Raw genomic sequence first — 20337 nt, forward strand, 5'->3', positions numbered from 1 at the left:
AGCATTAAGAAGAAAAGACATTTCACAAATGTACTTTTAACAAGGCACAGCTGTGAATTGAAATGCATTCCATGTGACTACATCATGAATGCAAAGCTGTCATGAAGGCAAGGCTGGCTACTTCGAAGATTCTCAGATATAAAATATATTTTGATTTGTTTGTAACACTTTTTTTGGGTTACGTCATGATTCAATGTGTCATTTCATAGTTTTGATGTCTTCACTATTATTATACAATGTAGAAATCAAGAGAACCCCTTAAAGGAGTAGGTGTCCAAACCTTTGATTGGTGCTGTATATCCATTTATTTGAGATTTGGGGGGGTGGGTGTCTTTGTAGCCATGGTAAAATGTTTTCAGTGTAAACTTAAATGGATAAAACCAGATGGAAAGCATGTGGAAAATATAGAGCTATATATTTTTAAATAAGATCATTGAAATCTAACAATCACAAAAATACAAATGTACAGTTAGGGGGAATTTGTAAGATTCCCTAAATGTCATGGCATGGGGCTCCCATTTGATTTAGTAATGTTTGAGTCACTCAGCATCAGAACATGGCAGAAGCCATGTCAAAATGTGTAGAAATACATACATTAAATGATATTTAAAACTGAAATGGTCTTCTCTCAGTCCCATAACATGTGTAGAGTGAGATTTCCTGTTGTTTTCAACCACATTGTGGACCACTGGGTTTTGAGATACCAAACAAAATCATAGTCAAACATGGTACAGGCATCATCTATAATGCATTACATCATCGATACACATGTATGTATAAACACAAAGTGCAGTGGAATAAAGGACAATTAGGCACTTTCTTTATAAGGTGGTAGACTTCTGTACAACAGTATGACTAATTCTTTGTTTATAGTGTCATTTGAGTAAGAATTTGTTAATTAGCATAACATTCGCTTTTCTCATTATAGCTCCTATGATTTGTAAAATAGGTTTAGCTTGTTTTTAACACCAATGGCCTTTTTGTAACGCATGTGTTGATAATCCAAGGTGACTTCCAGCAGCCCCTGTGTCATCTTGCCAGGGTTCAATACGCACTGTGTTCTACTCTACACTATGTTTGCCATGTTAACAGACCATTTTAATCCGAGGGATTAGAATTGGGCTCACAAGGTCAGAATTATGGCACAGGCACAGAAGTGGGGCATCCAGTTGAACCCATCTAACACTACTGCCACACTAACACTAAATATTAACATCATACTTGTCTTGCCATCTCTCAATCTTCTTACTCGCTGTTTCCTCTCTCCTCATTCTCTCCCTCCCTCTTTCTTTCCCCATCTCTTTATCATTACTCACGGTCTCTCACTCTCCATTATGTTTGTCAGGAGTGAGTTCTCTGCCTCCACCCAAATGTTCTCCCAGAGGCCTCACGTTCAAGTCAAGTGCAGCCACACTGGACACTGAGTGGATTCCAAAGAAAACAACATGATTAAGAACTGTGTGTGTGTGAGAAAATAGTGTACAGTATCTGAATTTAGTGTAACACTACTATCTGTGTGTGTGTGTGTGTGTGTGTGTGTGTGTGTGTGTGTGTGTGTGTGTGTGTGTGTGTGTGTGTGTGTGTGTGTGTGTGTGTGTGTGTGTGTGCCCGGGGGTGGTGGTGGTGGTGGTATGTGACAGGCTTGTGTCTCAGAGAGGATATGACACACTGGAACGCTCCACCACTAAACTCCCTGCCTAGTGGCGCTGCATCACACAAATGTCAGTGTCAGAAAAGATGAGTGGTTGAGGCATGCTCAGTATCCAGGCGTGTACAGTAATGTGTTGAGCCTAACCCTCATTAACACAGTGGTATCTGTGGCATCTGGCTTTGGGCTGTGCTGATCCTTCCAAACATTTATCCTTTCCCCTTCCCTCTACTCCCTTACCCCTTCCCTCTACTCCCTTACCCCTTCCCTCTACTCCCTTACCCCTTCCCTCTACTCCCTTACCCCTTCCCTCTACTCCCTTACCCCTTCCCTCTACTCCCTTACCCCTTCCCTCTACTCCCTTACCCCTTCCCTCTACTCCCTTACCCCTTCCAAACATTTATCCTTTCCCCTTCCCTCTACTCCCTTACCCCTTCCCTCTACTCCCTTACCCCTTCCAAACATTTATCCTTACCCCTTCCCTCTACTCCCTTACCCATTCCCTCTACTCCCTTACCCCTTCCAAACATTTATCCTTTCCCCTTCCCTCTACTCCCTTACCCCTTCCAAACATTTATCCTTTCCCCTTCCCTCTACTCCCTTACCCCTTCCCTCTACTCCCTTACCCCTTCCAAACATTTATCCTTTCCCCTTCCCTCTACTCCCTTACCCCTTCCCTCTACTCCCTTACCCCTTCCAAACATTTATCCTTTCCCCTTCCCTCTACTCCCTTACCCCTTCCCTCTACTCCCTTACCCCTTCCAAACATTTATCCTTTCCCCTTCCCTCTACTCCCTTACCCCTTCCAAACATTTATCCTTTCCCCTTCCCTCTACTCCCTTACCCCTTCCCTCTACTCCCTTACCCCTTCCAAACATTTATCCTTTCCCCTTCCCTCTACTCCCTTACCCCTTCCCTCTACTCCCCCCTTACCCCTTCCAAACATTTATCCTTTCCCCTTCCCTCTACCCTTCCCTCTACTCCCTCCCATTTATCCCCCCTTCCCTCTACTCCCTTACCCCTTCCAAAACATTTATCCTTTCCCCTTCCCTCTACTCCCTTACCCCTTCCCGCTACTCCCTTACCCCTTCCAAACATTTATCCTTTCCCCTTCCCTCTACTCCCTTACCCCTTCCCTCTACTCCCTTACCCCTTCCAAACATTTATCCTTTCCCCTTCCCTCTACTCCCTTACCCCTTCCCTCTACTCCCTTACCCCTTCCAAACATTTATCCTTTCCCCTTCCCTCTACTCCCTTACCCCTTCCCTCTACTCCCTTACCCCTTCCAAACATTTATCCTTTCCCCTTCCCTCTACTCCCTTACCCCTTCCCTCTACTCCCTTACCCCTTCCCTCTACTCCCTTACGCCTTCCAAACATTTATCCTTTCCCCTTCCCTCTACTCCCTTACCCCTTCCAAACATTTATCCTTTCCCCTTCCCTCTACTCCCTTACCCCTTCCCTCTACTCCCTTACCCCTTCCAAACATTTATCCTTTCCCCTTCCATCTACTCCCTTACCCCTTCCCTCTACTCCCTTACCCCTTCCCTCTACTCCCTTACCCCTTCCAAACATTTATCCTTTCCCCTTCCCTCTACTCCCTTTCCCCTTCCCTCTACTCCCTTACCCCTTCCCTCTACTCCCTTACCCCTTCCAAACATTTATCCTTTCCCCTTCCCTCTACTCCCTTACCCCTTCCCTCTACTCCCTTACCCCTTCCCTCTACTCCCTTACCCCTTCCAAACATTTATCCTTTCCCCTTCCCTCTACTCCCTTACCCCTTCCCTCTACTCCCTTACCCCTTCCAAACATTTATCCTTTCCCCTTCCCTCTACTCCCTTTCCCCTTCCCTCTACTCCCTTACCCCTTCCCTCTACTCCCTTACCCCTTCCCTCTACTCCCTTACCCCTTCCCTCTACTCCCTTACCCCTTCCAAACATTTATCCTTTCCCCTTCCCTCTACTCCCTTTCCCCTTCCCTCTACTCCCTTACCCCTTCCCTCTACTCCCTTACCCCTTCCAAACATTTATCCTTTCCCCTTCCCTCTACTCCCTTACCCCTTCCCTCTACTCCCTTACCCCTTCCCTCTACTCCCTTACCCCTTCCAAACATTTATCCTTTCCCCTTCCCTCTACTCCCTTACCCCTTCCCTCTACTCCCTTACCCCTTCCAAACATTTATCCTTTCCCCTTCCCTCTACTCCCTTTCCCCTTCCCTCTACTCCCTTACCCCTTCCCTCTACTCCCTTACACCTTCCAAACATTTATCCTTTCCCCTTCCCTCTACTCCCTTACCCCTTCCCTCTACTCCCTTACCCCTTCCCTCTACTCCCTTACCCCTTCCAAACATTTATCCTTTCCCCTTCCCTCTACTCCCTTACCCCTTCCCTCTACTCCCTTACCCCTTCCAAACATTTATCCTTTCCCCTTCCATCTACTCCCTTACCCCTTCCCTCTACTCCCTTACCCCTTCCAAACATTTATCCTTTCCCCTTCCCTCTACTCCCTTACCCCTTCCCTCTACTCCCTTACCCCTTCCAAACATTTATCCTTTCCCTTCCATCTACTCCCTTACCCCTTCCCTCTACTCCCTTACCCCTTCCAAACATTTATCCTTTCCCCTTCCCTCTACTCCCTTACCCCTTCCCTCTACTCCCTTACCCCTTCCAAACATTTATCCTCTACCCCTTCCCTTCTCTCCCTTACCCCTTCCCTCTCCTCCCTTCCAAACATTTATCCTTTCCCCTTCCCTCTACTCCCTTACCCCTTCCAAACATTTATCCTTTCCCCTTCCCTCTACTCCCTTACCCCTTCCCTCTACTCCCTTACCCCTTCCAAACATTTATCCTTACCCCTTCCCTCTACTCCCTTACCCCTTCCCTCTACTCCCTTACCCCTTCCCTCTACTCCCTTACCCCTTCCAAACATTTATCCTTTCCCCTTCCCTCTACTCCCTTACCCCTTCCCTCTACTCCCTTACCCCTTCCCTCTACTCCCTTACCCCTTCCAAACATTTATCCTTTCCCCTTCCCTCTACTCCCTTACCCCTTCCAAACATTTATCCTTTCCCCTTCCCTCTACTCCCTTACCCCTTCCCTCTACTCCCTTACCCCTTCCAAACATTTATCCTTTCCCCTTCCCTCTACTCCCTTACCCCTTCCCTCTACTCCCTTACGCCTTCCAAACATTTATCCTTTCCCCTTCCCTCTACTCCCTTTCCCCTTCCCTCTACTCCCTTTCCCCTTCCCTCTACTCCCTTACCCCTTCCCTCTACTCCCTTTCCCCCTTTCCCCTGGCCAAGATAAAGCGTAGCAATTCGACACATACAACAACACAGAGTTACACATGGAATAAACAAAACATACAGTCAATAATACAGTAGAACAAAAGAAAACAAAAAGTCTATATACAGTGAGTGCAAATGAGGTAAGTTAAGGAAATAAATAGGCCATGGTGGCGAAGTAATTACAATATAGCAATTAAACACTGGAATGTTAGATCGGCAGAAGATGAATGTGCAGGTAGAGCTACTGGGATGCAAAGGAGCAAAATAAATAAATACATACAGTATGGGGATGAGGTAGGTAGATGAGCTGTTTACAGATGGGCTATGTACAGGTGCAGTGATCTGTGAGCTGCTCTGACAGTTGGTGCTTAAAGCTAGTGAGAGAGATGTGAGTCTCCAGCTTCAGAGGTTTTTGTAGTTCGTTTCAGTCATGGGCAGCAGAGAACTGGAAGGAAAGACAACCAAAGAGAAATTGGCTTTGGGGGTGACCAGTGAGATATACCTGCTGGAGCGCATGTTACGAGTGGGTGCTGCTATGGTGACCAGGGAGATATACCTGCTGGAGCGCATGCTACGAGTGGGTGTTGCTATGGTGACCAGTGACATATACCTGCTAGAGCGCATGCTACGAGTGGGTGGTGCTATGGTGACCAGTGACATATACCTGCTAGAGCGCATGCTACGAGTGGGTGCTGCTATGGTGACCAGTGACATATACCTGCTAGAGCGCATGCTACGAGTGGGTGCTGCTATGGTGACCAGTGACATATACCTGCTAGAGCGCATGCTACGAGTGGGTGGTGCTATGGTGACCAGGGAGATATACCTGCTGGAGCGCATGCTGCGAGTGGGTGCTGCTATGGTGACCAGTGAGATATACCTGCTGGAGCGCATGCTACGAGTGGGTGCTGCTATGGTGACCAGGGAGATATACCTGCTGGAGCGCATGCTACGAGTGGGTGCTGCTATGGTGACCAGGGAGATATACCTGCTGGAGCGCATGCTACGAGTGGGTGCTGCTATGGTGACCAGGGAGATATACCTGCTGGAGCGCATGCTACGAGTGGGTGCTGCTATGGGGACCAGTGAGATATACCTGCTGGAGCGCATGCTGCGAGTGGGTGCTGCTATGGTGACCAGTGAGATATACCTGCTGGAGCGCATGCTACGAGTGGGTGCTGCTATGGTGACCAGGGAGATATACCTGCTGGAGCGCATGCTAGATATACGAGTGGGTGCTGCTATGGTGACCAGTGAGATATACCAGTGAGATATACCTGCTAGAGCGCATGCTACGAGTGGGTGCTGCTATGGTGACCAGTGAGATATACCTGCTAGAGCGCATGCTACGAGTGGGTGCTGCTATGGTGACCAGGAGATATACCTGCTGGAGCGCATGCTACGAGTGGGTGGTGCTATGGTGACCAGTGAGATATACCTGCTGGAGCGCGTGCTACGAGTGGTTGCTGCTATGGTGACCAGTGAGATATACCTGCTGGAGCGCGTGCTACGAGTGGGTCCTGCTATGGTGACCAGTGAGATATACCTGCTGGAGCGCATGCTACGAGTGGGTGCTGCTATGGTGACCAGTGACATATACCTGCTAGAGCGCATGCTACGAGTGGGTGCTGCTATGGTGACCAGGGAGATATACCTGCTGGAGCGCGTGCTACGAGTGGGTACTGCTATGGTGACCAGGGAGATATACCTGCTGGAGCGCATGCTACGAGTGGGTGCTGCTATGGTGACCAGTGAGATATACCTGCTGGAGCGCATGCTGGGTGCTGCTAGTGGGTGCTGCTATGGTGACCAGGGAGATATACCTGCTGGAGCGCATGCTACGAGTGGGTGCTGCTATGGTGACCAGGGAGATATACCTGCTGGAGCGCATGCTACGAGTGGGTGGTGCTATGGTGACCAGGGAGATATACCTGCTGGAGCGCATGCTACGAGTGGGTGCTGCTATGGTGACCAGGGAGATATACCTGCTGGAGCGCGTGCTACGAGTGGGTGCTGCTATGGTGACCAGGAAGATATACCTGCTAGTCCACAATTGCCCCAGCATCGTCCGGGTTAGGAGAGGGTTTGACCAGCAGGGATGTCCTTGTCCCATTGCGCTCTAGTGACTCCTGTGCCAGGCTGGCGCAATGCACGCTAACACGGTCGCCAGGTGTACGGTGTTTCTTCCGACACATTGGTGCGACTGGCTTTCGGGTTGAGCGGGCAGTGTGGCTTGGCTGGGTTGCGTTTCGGAGGACACACGGCTCTCAAGCTTCGCCTCTCCCGAGTCCGAGTTGCATCGATGAAACAAGATTGTAGCTCCCAATTGGATACCATGAAATTAGGGAGAAAAAGGGGTCCAAGTAAAAAATAGAAATAGAATCTCTTGGCCACATCAGTACCCACTGATACAGGGTGGGGAGGAGAGGGACAGACCAGAGAGATAGAAGGTAGGGGGGGGTTGTAGTTTGAGCGCTAATCCAATATCCTCGGCCACTTTTCCCACCAAATGGACAACTACAAGATATGACATTGATGTTTACCACAGACAGGAACATGTGGAAAACCACAGTGTCTGTGTGTTGAATAAATACAATCAAAGCCTTTCACACACAATATGTTATCTCCACCATCTAGAGTATACAGCCTCATTACCCTGTCCTCTATGGTAGGCCTACTATGTCCAGTTGATTGTTGTTGGACTGTACAGACCAGACCACAACTATGATGTTGCTACAGTAGACCTCACTACAGTAAAGTTGATTTATCCTCTTCAGTTTTTTCTATCACATTCTGTCTCAAGCCCACAGCCACTCTCTAAATCCACAAGTAGGAGTGTCTAGTGATTTCTGTCATGTTTGAGCAGCAGTGAGGGTGTCTGTTTCTCTCACACACACCCTTCATAAGCCTCATACACACACCTCACACACACTCCTAATTCACCTGTTATGTTGGTCCTCACACTGAGACAGAACCTCAGGGTAACGGTGGACCACTAGTTCTACATCAAAATGTGTTCTGTTCACCTAGAAGTGCTACCACTATGTACCACAACACTTTCAAAACTCACGCCCTACTGACTAATCTCACTCACACACACACACAATTTCCCCTCATTCCCAAGGGGAGTTAACATGTTCAGAGAGGGAAGGGGTATGACATGACACCATGTGGGCTGATGTGGATGAATGTGACTGGATGTGGTCAGTACAGTCCCTAAGCCCCAATTCCCCCCTGAACAACAGCCCCTCAGCTAGAGAGCTAGAGGAAAAGCTGACTCGGGATGCCCTAGTATAGATTGTGTGTGTGAGAGAGCGAGAGAATGTGACCTCATTCACACCGGTACTGTATTTATAGTGGAGCGGGGGTGGGGGTCTTCCTCTTTTGTGAACTCATTGTAGTATTTTTAGAAGTGTCACAGAGTCCTTAATCACTGACCATGACCTCATATCTCCCCCTTCTCGCAACACACTGCCTCATTGTAGACTAGAGTACGAGAGAGAGACAGCAACAGTTTACAAAGAGCATAAGGACATACTTGTTAATAATCCTAATCATAATGTATTCGTCAGGCTTTAGGGGAGACCTTTTCAATAGAACAATGGGTTGTTACCATGACAACGGTTCTTTCTTTCCAAACTGACATGGTGGAATAATTTCATTAAGTGTGACAGTGGAATATGTGTGTCATTAATATTGACTAGGCTGTCGTAGTTCTAAAGTGACTCCTCTGCTATCACAGACGCCCTATACATTCTCCTATACCCTTTACACTGTCATGATGAAATCACACCTGTATGACTTACACACACACATGAACGCACTAGCCCAGGGGAAATCTTCTCATCAGCTATATACGGGTAACTCAACCTTATGCGCAAATCCTACGTTGAATGTCAATGTGACATTTGCATATACAGTTGAAGTCCGAAAATTGGATTCATTAAAACTAGTTTTTCAACCACTCCACAAATTTCTTGTTAACAAACTGTAGTTTTGGCAAGTTGGTTAAGACATCTACTTTGTATGACACAAGTCATTTTTCCAACAATTGTTTACAGACAGATTATTTGACTTATTCACTGTATCACAAGTCCAGCGGGTCAGAAGTTTACATACACTAAGTTGACTGTGCCTTTAAACAGCTTGGAAAATTCCAGAAAAGGATGTCATGGCTTTAGAAGCTTCTGATAGGCTAATTGACATCATTTGAGTCATTTGGAGGTGTCCATATGGATGTATTTCAAAGCCAACCTTCAAACTCAGTGCCCCTTTGCTTGACACCATGGGAAAATCTAAAGAAATCAGCCAAGACCTCAGGAAAAAAAATTGTAGACCTCCACAAGTCTGGTTCATCCTTGGGAGCAATTTCCAAATGCCTGAAGGTACCACGTTCACCTGTACAAACAATAGTGCGCAAGTATAAACACTATGGTACCACGCAGCCATCATACCGCTCAGGAAGGAGAGGTGTTCTGTCTCCTAGAGATGAACGTACTTTGGTGCGAAAAGTGCAAATCAATTCCAGAACAATAGCAAAGGACCTTGTGAAGATGCTGGAGGATTCAGGTACAAAAGTATCTATATCCACATTAAAACGAGTCCTATATCGACATAACTTGAAAGGCTGCTCAGCAAGGAAGAAGCCACTGCTCCAAAACCGCCATTAAAAAAGCCAGACTACGGTTTGTAACTGCACATGGGGAAAAAGATCGTACTTTTTGGAGAAATGTCCTCTGGTCTGATGAAACATATAGAACTGTTTGGCCATAATGACCATCGTTATGTTTGGAGGATAAAGGGGGAGGCTTGCAAGCCGAAGAACACCATCCCAACTGTGAAGCACAGGGGTGGCAGCATCATGTTGTGGGGGTGCTTTGTTGCAGGAGGAACTGGTGCACTTCACAAAATAGATGGCATCATGATAAGGAAAATTATGTGGATATATTGAAGCAACTTCTCAAGACATCAGTTATAGCTTGGTTGCAAATGGGTCTTCCAAATGAACTATGCCCCAAGCATACTTCCAAAGTTGTGGCAAAATGTCTTAAGGACAACAAAGTCAAGGTATTGGAGTGGCCATCTCAAAGCCCTGACCTCAAGCCTGTAGAGAATTTGTGGGCAGAACTGAAAAAGCGTGTGCGAGCAAGGAGGCCTACAAAGCTGATTCACCCAACTTATTGTAGGAAGCTTGTGGAAGGCTACCCAAAATGTTTGACCCAAGTTAAACAATTTAAAGGCAATGCTACCAAATACTAATTGAGTATGTAAACTTCTGACCCACTGGGAATGTGATGAAAGACATAAAAGCTGAAATAAATCATTCTCTCTACTATTATTCTGACATTTCACATTCTTAAAATAAAGTGGTTATCCTAACTGGTCTAAAACATAATTTTTACTAGGATTAAATGTCAGGAATTGTGAAACTGAGTGTACATGTATTTGGCAAAGGTGTATGTAAACTTCCAACATTTCTTCTTTACAATAACAATAAATATCTCCACCCTATATATGGCAAAATGTTTAGAATTGCAAAGAAATTGCTCTAAAACTGCATTATTTTCTCTGTGGCCTATGGCGAAGTTTAACTTTATTTATTTAAAAAAAAGATTCTCCACTGTGAAGAGGGGGGCCACTAAAAGGTTTTGCCCTTGATGTGGGTGGGCCTGTCATGACAAATAGTGTGATCTTATTAGCTAAACAAAACTTGTTTAAACAGCAAAATCAGTTTGGTTTACGTAGCAGGGATGATAATAATGTTATTTTTGCTGTAATCTCCAAAATGCAATGCATTAGGTTATCATACCGTTGCTACAGCAACGGATGCTAATAGTTTATCAAATCCCATTGCGACTCTGGGGGGGATGTTCAGTGTGTCTCCTCATGTTAGTTGTGACTGCGTCAGACAGACACGTTGTGGTGTCACCTTTCCTTTCATGAGTGTAACTGAGCTCCTCTGTGACATCACCCTCTGCAGTGTTTGTCTGAGACAGGCATTCAACTGCACATTTGACAAGGTGCTTAGAACTGGGCGATATGGACAAAAATCCATTTAGTGATAAATTGCTTGAATTGATGCAATAACGATGAATAAATAGAATGATACATTTCTAATATTGTGCACAATTAAAACATGTTTTTTTAATGATCCTTTACAGTGCATTCGGAAAGTTTTCAGACCCCTGGACTTTATCCACATTTTGTTACATTACGCCTTATTCTAAAAGGATTTAAAGTGTTTTTTTCCACCTTCATCAATCTATACACAATACCCCATAATGACAAAGCAAAAACAGATTTTTCGAAATGTTTGCACATTTATAAATAATTAAGATTGAAATATGTCATTTAGAAAAGTATTCAGACCCTTTACTCAGTACTTTGTTGACGCATCTTTGGCAGCGAGTACAGCCTCATCTTCTTTTGGTATGACGCTACAAGCTTGGCACACCTTTATTTGGGAGCTTCTCCCATTCTTCTCTGCAGATCCCCTCAAGCTCTGTCAGGTTGGATGGGGAGTGTCACTGCACAGCTATTTTCAGGTCTCTCCAGAGATGTTCAATTGGGTTCAAGTCCGGGCTCTGGCTGGGCCACTCAAGGACATTCAGAGACTTGTCCCGAAACCACTCGTCAGTGTCTTTGCTGTGGGCTTAGGGTCGTTGTCCTGTTGGAAGGTGAACATTTGCCCCAGTCTGAGGTCCTTAGCGCTCTGGAGCAGGTTTTTATCAAGGATGATAAAGGGAAAATGATGGACACCGACCATATCGATCATTAACATTTTAACATTTAAGTCATTTAGCAGACGCTCTTATCCAGAGCGACTTACAAATTGGTGCATACACCTTATGACAACCAGTGGAACAGCCACTTGCATCTAAATCTTGTTGGGGGAGAAGGATTACCTACCCTTACTTACCCTATCCTAGGTATTCCTTGAAGAGGTGGGGTTTCAGGTGTCTCCGGAAGGTGGTGATTGACTCCGCTGTCCTGGCGTCGTGAGGGAGTTTGTTCCACCATTGGGGGCCAGAGCAGCGAACAGTTTTGACTGGGCTGAGCGGGAACTGTACTTCCTCAGTGGTAGGGAGGCGAGCAGGCCAGAGGTGGATGAACGCAGTGCCCTTGTTTGGGTGTAGGGCCTGATCAGAGCCTGGAGGTACTGAGGTGCCGTTCCCCTCACAGCTCCGTAGGCGAGCACCATGGTCTTGTAGCGGATGCGAGCTTCAACTGGAAGCCAGTGGAGAGAGCGGAGGAGCGGGGTGACGTGAGAGAACTTGGGAAGGTTGAACACCAGACGGGCTGCGGCGTTCTGGATGAGTTGTAGGGGTTTAATGGCACAGGCAGGGAGCCCAGCCAACAGCGAGTTGCAGTAATCAAGACGGGAGATGACAAGTGCCTGGATTAGGACCTGCGCCGCTTCCTGTGTGAGGCAGGGTCGTACTCTGCGGATGTTGTAGAGCATGAACCTACAGGAACGGGACACCGCCTTGATGTTAGTTGAGAACGTCAGGGTGTTGTCCAGGATCACGCCAAGGTTCTTAGCGCTCTGGGAGGAGGACACAATGGAGTTGTCAACCGTGATGGCGAGATCATGGAACGGGCAGTCCTTCCCCGGGAGGAAGAGGAGCTCCGTCTTGCTGAGGTTCAGCTTGAGGTGGTGATCCGTCATCCACACTGATATGTCTGCCAGACATGCAGAGATGCGATTCGCCACCTGGTCATCAGAAGGGGGAAAGGAGAAGATTAATTGTGTGTCGTCTGCATAGCAATGATAGGAGAGACCATGTGAGGTTATGACAGAGCCAAGTGACTTGGTGTATAGCGAGAATAAGAGAGGGCCTAGAACAGAGCCCTGGGGGACACCAGTGGTGAGAGCGCGTGGTGAGGAGACAGATTCTCGCCACGCCACCTGGTAGGAGCGACCTGTCAGGTAGGACGCAATCTAGCGTGGGCAGCCGGAGATGCCCAACTCGGAGAGGGTGGAGAGGAGGATCTGATGGTTCACAGTATCGAAGGCAGCCGATAGGTCTAGAAGGATGAGAGCAGAGGAGAGAGAGTTAGCTTTAGCAGTGCGGAGCGCCTCCGTGATACAGAGAAGAATTGAGCAGTCTCAGTTGAATGACTAGTCTTGAAACCTGACTGATTTGGATCAAGAAGGTCATTCTGAGAGAGATAGCGGTAGAGCTGGCCAAGGACGGCACGCTCAAGAGTTTTGGAGAGAAAAGAGAGAAGGGATACTGGTCTGTAGTTGTTGACATCGGAGGGATCGAGTGTAGGTTTTTTCAGAAGGGTGCAACTCTCGCTCTCTTGAAGACGGGAGGGACGTAGCCAGCGGTCAGGGATGAGTTGATGAGCGAGGTGAGGTAAGGGAGAAGGTCTCCGGAAATGGTCTGGAGAAGAGAGGAGGGGATAGGGTCAAGCGGGCAGGTTGTTGGGCGGCCGGCCGTCACAAGACGCGAGATTTCATCTGGAGAGAGAGGGGAGAAAGAGGTCAGAGCATAGGGTAGGGCAGTGTGAGCAGAACCAGCGGTGTCGTTTGACTTAGCAAACGAGGATCGGATGTCATCGACCTTCTTTTCAAAATGGTTGACGAAGTCATCTGCAGAGAGGGAGGAGGGAGGGGGGAAGGATTCAGGAGGGAGGAGAAGGTGGCAAAGAGCTTCCTAGGGTTAGAGGCAGATGCTTGGAACTTAGAATGGTAGAAAGTGGCTTTAGCAGCAGAGACAGAGGAGGAAAATGTAGAGAGGAGGGAGTGAAAGGATGCCAGGTCCGCAGGGAGGCGAACTTTTCCTCCATTTCCGCTCGGCTGCCCGGAGCCCTGTTCTGTGAGCTCGCAATGAGTCGTCGAGCCACGGAGCGGGAGGGAGGACCGAGCCGGCCTGGAGGATAGGGGACATAGGGAGTCAAAGGATGCAGTAAGGGAGGAGAGGAGGGTTGAGGAGGCAGAATCAGGAGATAGGTTGGAGAAAGTTTGAGCAGAGGGAAGAGAAGATAGGATGGAAGAGGAGAGAGTAGCGGGGAGAGAGAGCGAAGGTTGGGACGGCGCGATACCATCCGAGTAGGGGCAGTGTGGGAAGTGTTGGATGAGAGCGAGAGGGAAAAGGATACAAGGTAGTGGTCGGAGACTTGGAGGGGAGTTGCAATGAGGTTAGTGGAAGAACAGCATCTAGTAAAGATGAGGTCAAGCGTATTGCCTGCCTTGTGAGTAGGGGGGAAGGTGAGAGGGTGAGGTCAAAGAGGAGAGGAGTGGAAAGAAGGAGGCAGAGAGGAATGAGTCAAAGGTAGACGTGGGGAGGTTAAAGTCGCCCAGAACTGTGAGAGGTGAGCCGTCCTCAGGAAAGGAGCTTATCAAGGCATCAAGCTCATTGATGAACTCTCCAAGGGAACCTGGAGGGCGATAAATGATAAGGATGTTAAGCTTGAAAGGGCTGGTAACTGTGACAGCATGGAATTCAAAGGAGGCAATAGACAGATGGGTAAGGAGAAAGAGAGAAAGACCACTTGGGAGAGATGAGGATCCCGGTGCCACCACCCCGCTGACCAGAAGCTCTCGGGGTGTGCGAGAACACGTGGGCGGACGAGGAGAGAGCAGTAGGAGTAGCAGTGTTATCTGTGGTGATCCATGTTTCCGTCAGTGCCAAGAAGTCAAGGGACTGGAGGGAGGCATAGGCTGAGATGAACTCTGCCTTGATCAGTTATCATCTCAGGCACTTTGCTGATGTCGTTCATTATGATAAGTAGCCTATACTAGAGAAATATCAATGAAATGCGTTTGCTAATAGGAAAATTGATGGCTACAACCATTAAACTAGTGGTAGTAGTTTACAGTGCGTTCCGGAAGTATTCAGACCCCTGGACTTTTTCCAAATGTTAAGTTATGCCTTATTCTAAAATGGATTAATTATTTTTTCCCCCTCATCAATCTACACACAATACCCTATAATGACAAAGCAAAAACGTTTTTAAATAATTAAAACTGATATATAGTCCTGTCGGAAGGTGAACCTTCGTCCCAATCTGATGTCCTTAGTGCTCTGGAGCAGGTTTTTTTAAATCAAGGATCTCTGTACTTTGCTCTGTTCATCTTTCCCTTGATCCTGATTAGTCCCCCAGTCCCTGCCGCTGAAAAGCATCCCCAAAGCATGATGCTGCCACCACCTTCCTTCACCGTAGGGATGGTGCCAGGTTTCCTCCAGATGTGACGCTTAGCATTCAGGCCAACGAGTTAAATCTTGGTTTCATCAGACCAGAGAATCTTGTTTCCAATGGTATGAGCGTCTTTAGGTGCCTTTTGGCAAACCCCAAGCGGGCTGTCATGTGCCTTTTACTGAAGAGTGGCTTCTGTCTGGCCACTCTACCATAAAGGCCTAATTGGTGGTGCTACAGAGATGGGTGTCCTTCTGGAAGGTTCTCCCATCTCAACAGAGGAACTATGGAGCTCTGACCAGAGTGACCATCAGGTTCTTGGTCACCTCCCTGACCAAGGCCCTTCTCCCCCAATTGCTCAGTTTGGCCGGGCAGCCAGCTCTAGGAATAGTCTTGGTGTTTCCAAACTTCTTCCATTTAAGAATGATGGAGGCCACTGTGTTATTGGGGACCTTCAATGCTGCAGAAATGTTTTGGTACCCTTCCCCTGATCTGTGCCTCGACACAATCCTGTCTCAGCGCTCTACGGACAATTTCTTCAACCTAATGGCTTGGTTTGCGAGAATATCTAAAAACCTGTTTTCGCTTTGTTATTGTGTGTCGATTGAAGAGAGGTTTTCTTTTTCAATTGAATCCATAATGTAACAAAATGTGGAAAAAGTCAAGTTGTCTGAATACACTCCGGATGCACTGTAAACTACGACTAGTCTGATGGTTGTAGCCATCATTTGTCGCATTAGCAAACTTATTTCATTGACATTTGTCTAGTATAGGCTACTTATTGTAATGAATGACATCCGCAAAATGCCGGAGATGATAAGTGATCAATATGGTCGGTGTCAATAATTTTATCTTTATCATCCCAGCACTAGTGTTTAGTTCCACCACTCACCAATGGTGGCTCAGAAATTGTACAGTCCCTTTAAGAGAGAATGTTCTAGTGTTGAGTGGCAGTCAGAGCAGTTGTATCTGCATAGCTGATCATGTTAAGTGGCCAAGATGGTGGCTCCAAATGGTCCACGATACTGTACTTGCTGCAGAGCCAAAATGGACCCAAGCACTTAACACCATTAGAGAATATGGGGCTGCTGCTGGATTTAATGGCCTGGTGATATTGAGCCAAAATTGAGATTGAACTGTGGCCTGCTGGAGCACTTAAAGACATGCTCTTCAGGAATAGGTCATTACAGAAAGGCAACTGTGATTGGATGGTCCATTGTGGTGAAACACTGAGCCAGAATGGAAACTGGGCAGCATGTGGTTCTTTAACAAAGCTGCTCAAGCTCTTACTCTAGTGTGTGTGTGTGTGTGTGTGTGTGTGTGTGTGTGTGTGTGTGTGTGTGTGTGTGTGTGTGTGTGTGTGTGTGTGTGTGTGTGTGTGTGTGTGTGTGTGTGTGTGTGTGTGTGTGTGTGTGTGTGTGTGTGTGTGTGTGTATGTATGTACTTGAACCACCTCCTAAACCCGTAACAATTTTTTAAAGAGAATTTTGAAAACCTGTCAACTCCAGTCCCACACTAACTACGGCCATTCTACACTCACTGGATGATTTGAAAAATGTCAGCTAAATTTACCTCAACTCCGTTTACTTGATAATTGCCTTGACAACAGCCTCACGGTCAAGTGAGGGGGGGAACCAGAGCAGGTTGTCAGGGGTGAGGGGAAGGGTTGGTGACCTTTTTGTTCCTGTGTTTGCTTAGTGGGCATTCCTCTGAGGGCTGGCGCTCACCCAACCAGGGCCAGTCCGTGTTATACAGGGCTCCCCCTGGGGGCAAAGAGTATAACAGTCTCCTCAGCCTGACACCACCCAACTTTCAGTCATCAGTAAAGACTTATCAAACTATGTCTAGTAGGAAGTAGGAATTGGAAGAACTCTGTGAGGTGTGGTTCAGCCATTCACGGTTACAGTTCTATACTCTCTGCATGTGGTTGTGGTTCTTCAGCAGTTCATGGTTACTCTCCCTAACGGTCCTCTTTCCTCCTCCCAGGTCCTTATGGTTGAGCTGGGTGTTGGTCCCTGCGATGCCTCCCGCCATGACAGACGAACTGGACTTGTGGGCGGCCCACTCCCAGCTGTGTGGAGAGGACCTGGTCACTGTGGACTTCCTGTTACCCACCGGCATCTACATCCAGATGGACGTCCCCAGAGAGGCCACCATACAACACATCAAACTGGTACGAGAGAGGGGGACTGTGTGTGTGTTTGAAATGTAATTATATGATATTTTGCTGGGTATTCTGTAGTTAACAGGCTTGCCTATAGCCTAATGTTAATCATTTCAGACAGCAGTCGAAACAGTGCAGTTGTAATCTTAGAACAGCATTGGAAAGTATAGCCTAGAGGCCTGTAATAGGCCTACTATGCATCTCAATGTTTGTATTTATTGTTCTTATTGTTATCATGACGATTCAGTAGGATTATAATGATATGGATTTCTATCCACATTGTCTGTCCAGCACTACAACACATTCAGCCTTTCAGGTTGTTTTATCTCTTCAGTTAGAATCAACCCACATGGAACACATTACTTTACAATTTATTAGTTTAACATTACGGAGATTGGTTAGGATTGTTTTGATGAATGACTCTGGGTGCTGCCTGGCTGAAGTTCTGGTTCTGAGCCATTGTAAAAGGCCATCATAACAACTAGAACAAGCTGTAGGCTGCTGTAGACTGTCGCCTCCTCTCCAGTCCAGACAGACACTGTCTAATGGGTGTTATGCTGGTGGCTGTTTGTTTGTCTCTGAGCTGCACTCTAACTGCATGCAAATATCCTATGACATCATGCGTGACCCTGCTAGTGGGTAGAGGTGGGGTGAGATGTAAGCCAAAGGTCAGGAATGTAACCATACACTATAGTCTTTACCATCATGGAAGGTTTCATACTTCAGTCAATATGAATTTTTTAAAGGATTTTTAGTTTTGACCGTTTAAAGTGTAAATACCTTGAAGGATGGCCGTTTTTGTATTTGACCCGGTGGTGAGATCCCTCTCTCCCTGCTGGTGTTTTCCTCATGTAATGTTTTCCTCCATTCTGAGACACTATTTCTGATGCACACACACACACACACACACACACACACACACACACACACACACACACACACACACACACACACACACACACACACACACACACACACACACACACACACACACACACACACACACACACACACATAGAGAGACAACATTTTCCTCAGACAGGCTTTGTTGAATAGTTCTTGAATAACAGTGTGTAATGTCTGTTTCTCTGAATCACCCCTGGCTCCAGTGTTTCTAATGAGGAGTGACCTAACACTCCAATTCACAGAAGTGCTTGTTTGTCTGTCTGCTTTTCATATGTCTACAAAACAGAACTAACAGACTCGATGACTTGTGATCTGCTTTACAGTTGTGCAAGCAGTTGTGCAGACCGTTATGCAGTCTTCTCAGTTATGTCCTGGTAGGTAGGCTAGCCGGTTAGCTACCGTCTGGCTACCTGTTGGTGGATTCGGTTCAGGGAGGGCTAGTGAGGGCTTGCTCAGTGGAAATCTATTCCCTGGAGCCAGTAAAGAGGAGATATGGAGGAAAGCTCAGAGAAATTAAAACGTATCTTAGTGTGACTGCAGAATGAGGGAGAATGTGAGGGAGCAAGAGAGGGAGAAGGAGAGGCTCAGGTAGACCAGCAGCAGATTAATTTATTTACCCAACTAAAAATGTTTAGGAGGAGAGTAGTCCCCAGACGGAAGGCTTGTCAGCCAGCTAACAACGTTAAGCCTCAGATACTGATTTGTAGACAGCACAGTGGCAGTGTGGAGAATAAAGATGTCTCCCCTGCTCAGATGTAACGTGGGCATGACATTTATCAGGGGTGCAATGACACACCACTCCTCCATCTCCATTAGAATAGCTTGTCTTTCACTTCTTTTTCTTTTTATTTCACCTTTATTTAACCAGGTAGGCTAGTTGAGAACACCTTTATTTAACCAGGGAGGCTAGTTGAGAACACCTTTATTTAACCAGGTAGGCTAGTTGAGAACACCTTTATTTAACCAGGGAGGCTAGTTGAGAACACCTTTATTTAACCAGGTAGGCTAGTTGAGAACACCTTTATTTAACCAGGTAGGCTAGTTGAGAACACCTTTATTTAACCAGGTAGGCTAGTTGAGAACACCTTTATTTAACCAGGTAGGCTAGTTGAGAACACCTTTATTTAACCAGGTAGGCTAGTTGAGAACACCTTTATTTAACCAGGTAGGCTAGTTGAGAACACCTTTATTTAACCAGGTAGGCTAGTTGAGAACACCTTTATTTAACCAGGTAGGCTAGTTGAGAACACCTTTATTTAACCAGGTAGGCTAGTTGAGAACACCTTTATTTAACCAGGTAGGCTAGTTGAGAACACCTTTATTTAACCAGGTAGGCTAGTTGAGAACACCTTTATTTAACCAGGTAGGCTAGTTGAGAACACCTTTATTTAACCAGGTAGGCTAGTTGAGAACACCTTTATTTAACCAGGTAGGCTAGTTGAGAACACCTTTATTTAACCAGGTAGGCTAGTTGAGAACACCTTTATTTAACCAGGTAGGCTAGTTGAGAACACCTTTATTTAACCAGGTAGGCCAGTTGAGAACACCTTTATTTAACCAGGTAGGCTAGTTGAGAACACCTTTATTTAACCAGGTAGGCTAGTTGAGAACACCTTTATTTAACCAGGTAGGCTAGTTGAGAACACCTTTATTTAACCAGGTAGGCTAGTTGAGAACACCTTTATTTAACCAGGTAGGCTAGTTGAGAACACCTTTATTTAACCAGGTAGGCTAGTTGAGAACACCTTTATTTAACCAGGTAGGCTAGTTGAGAACACCTTTATTTAACCAGGTAGGCTAGTTGAGAACACCTTTATTTAACCAGGTAGGCTAGTTGAGAACACCTTTATTTAACCAGGTAGGCTAGTTGAGAACACCTTTATTTAACCAGGTAGGCTAGTTGAGAACACCTTTATTTAACCAGGTAGGCTAGTTGAGAACACCTTTATTTAACCAGGTAGGCTAGTTGAGAACACCTTTATTTAACCAGGTAGGCTAGTTGAGAACACCTTTATTTAACCAGGTAGGCTAGTTGAGAACACCTTTATTTAACCAGGTAGGCTAGTTGAGAACACCTTTATTTAACCAGGTAGGCTAGTTGAGAACACCTTTATTTAACCAGGTAGGCTAGTTGAGAACACCTTTATTTAACCAGGTAGGCTAGTTGAGAACACCTTTATTTAACCAGG

The 20337-nt window shown here is 46.5% G+C and overlaps 1 protein-coding gene across 2 annotated transcripts in view; it reads left to right on the plus strand.

The window, feature by feature from the left end:
- Positions 1–20337, plus strand: part of LOC118379169 (phosphatidylinositol 4,5-bisphosphate 3-kinase catalytic subunit beta isoform-like) — a 103358-nt gene that overhangs the window by 33631 nt on the left and 49390 nt on the right. For both annotated transcript variants that reach the window (XM_052467969.1, XM_052467970.1), the window contains exon 3: positions 17065–17251. In XM_052467969.1, coding sequence (XP_052323929.1) covers positions 17099–17251 — 153 coding nt within the window. In that variant the 5' untranslated portion in view covers positions 17065–17098. The remainder of the gene's footprint in view (positions 1–17064; positions 17252–20337) is intronic.

Source organism: Oncorhynchus keta, chromosome 18 (assembly GCF_023373465.1).
Source record: "Oncorhynchus keta strain PuntledgeMale-10-30-2019 chromosome 18, Oket_V2, whole genome shotgun sequence".
Lineage (NCBI taxonomy): Eukaryota > Metazoa > Chordata > Actinopteri > Salmoniformes > Salmonidae > Oncorhynchus > Oncorhynchus keta.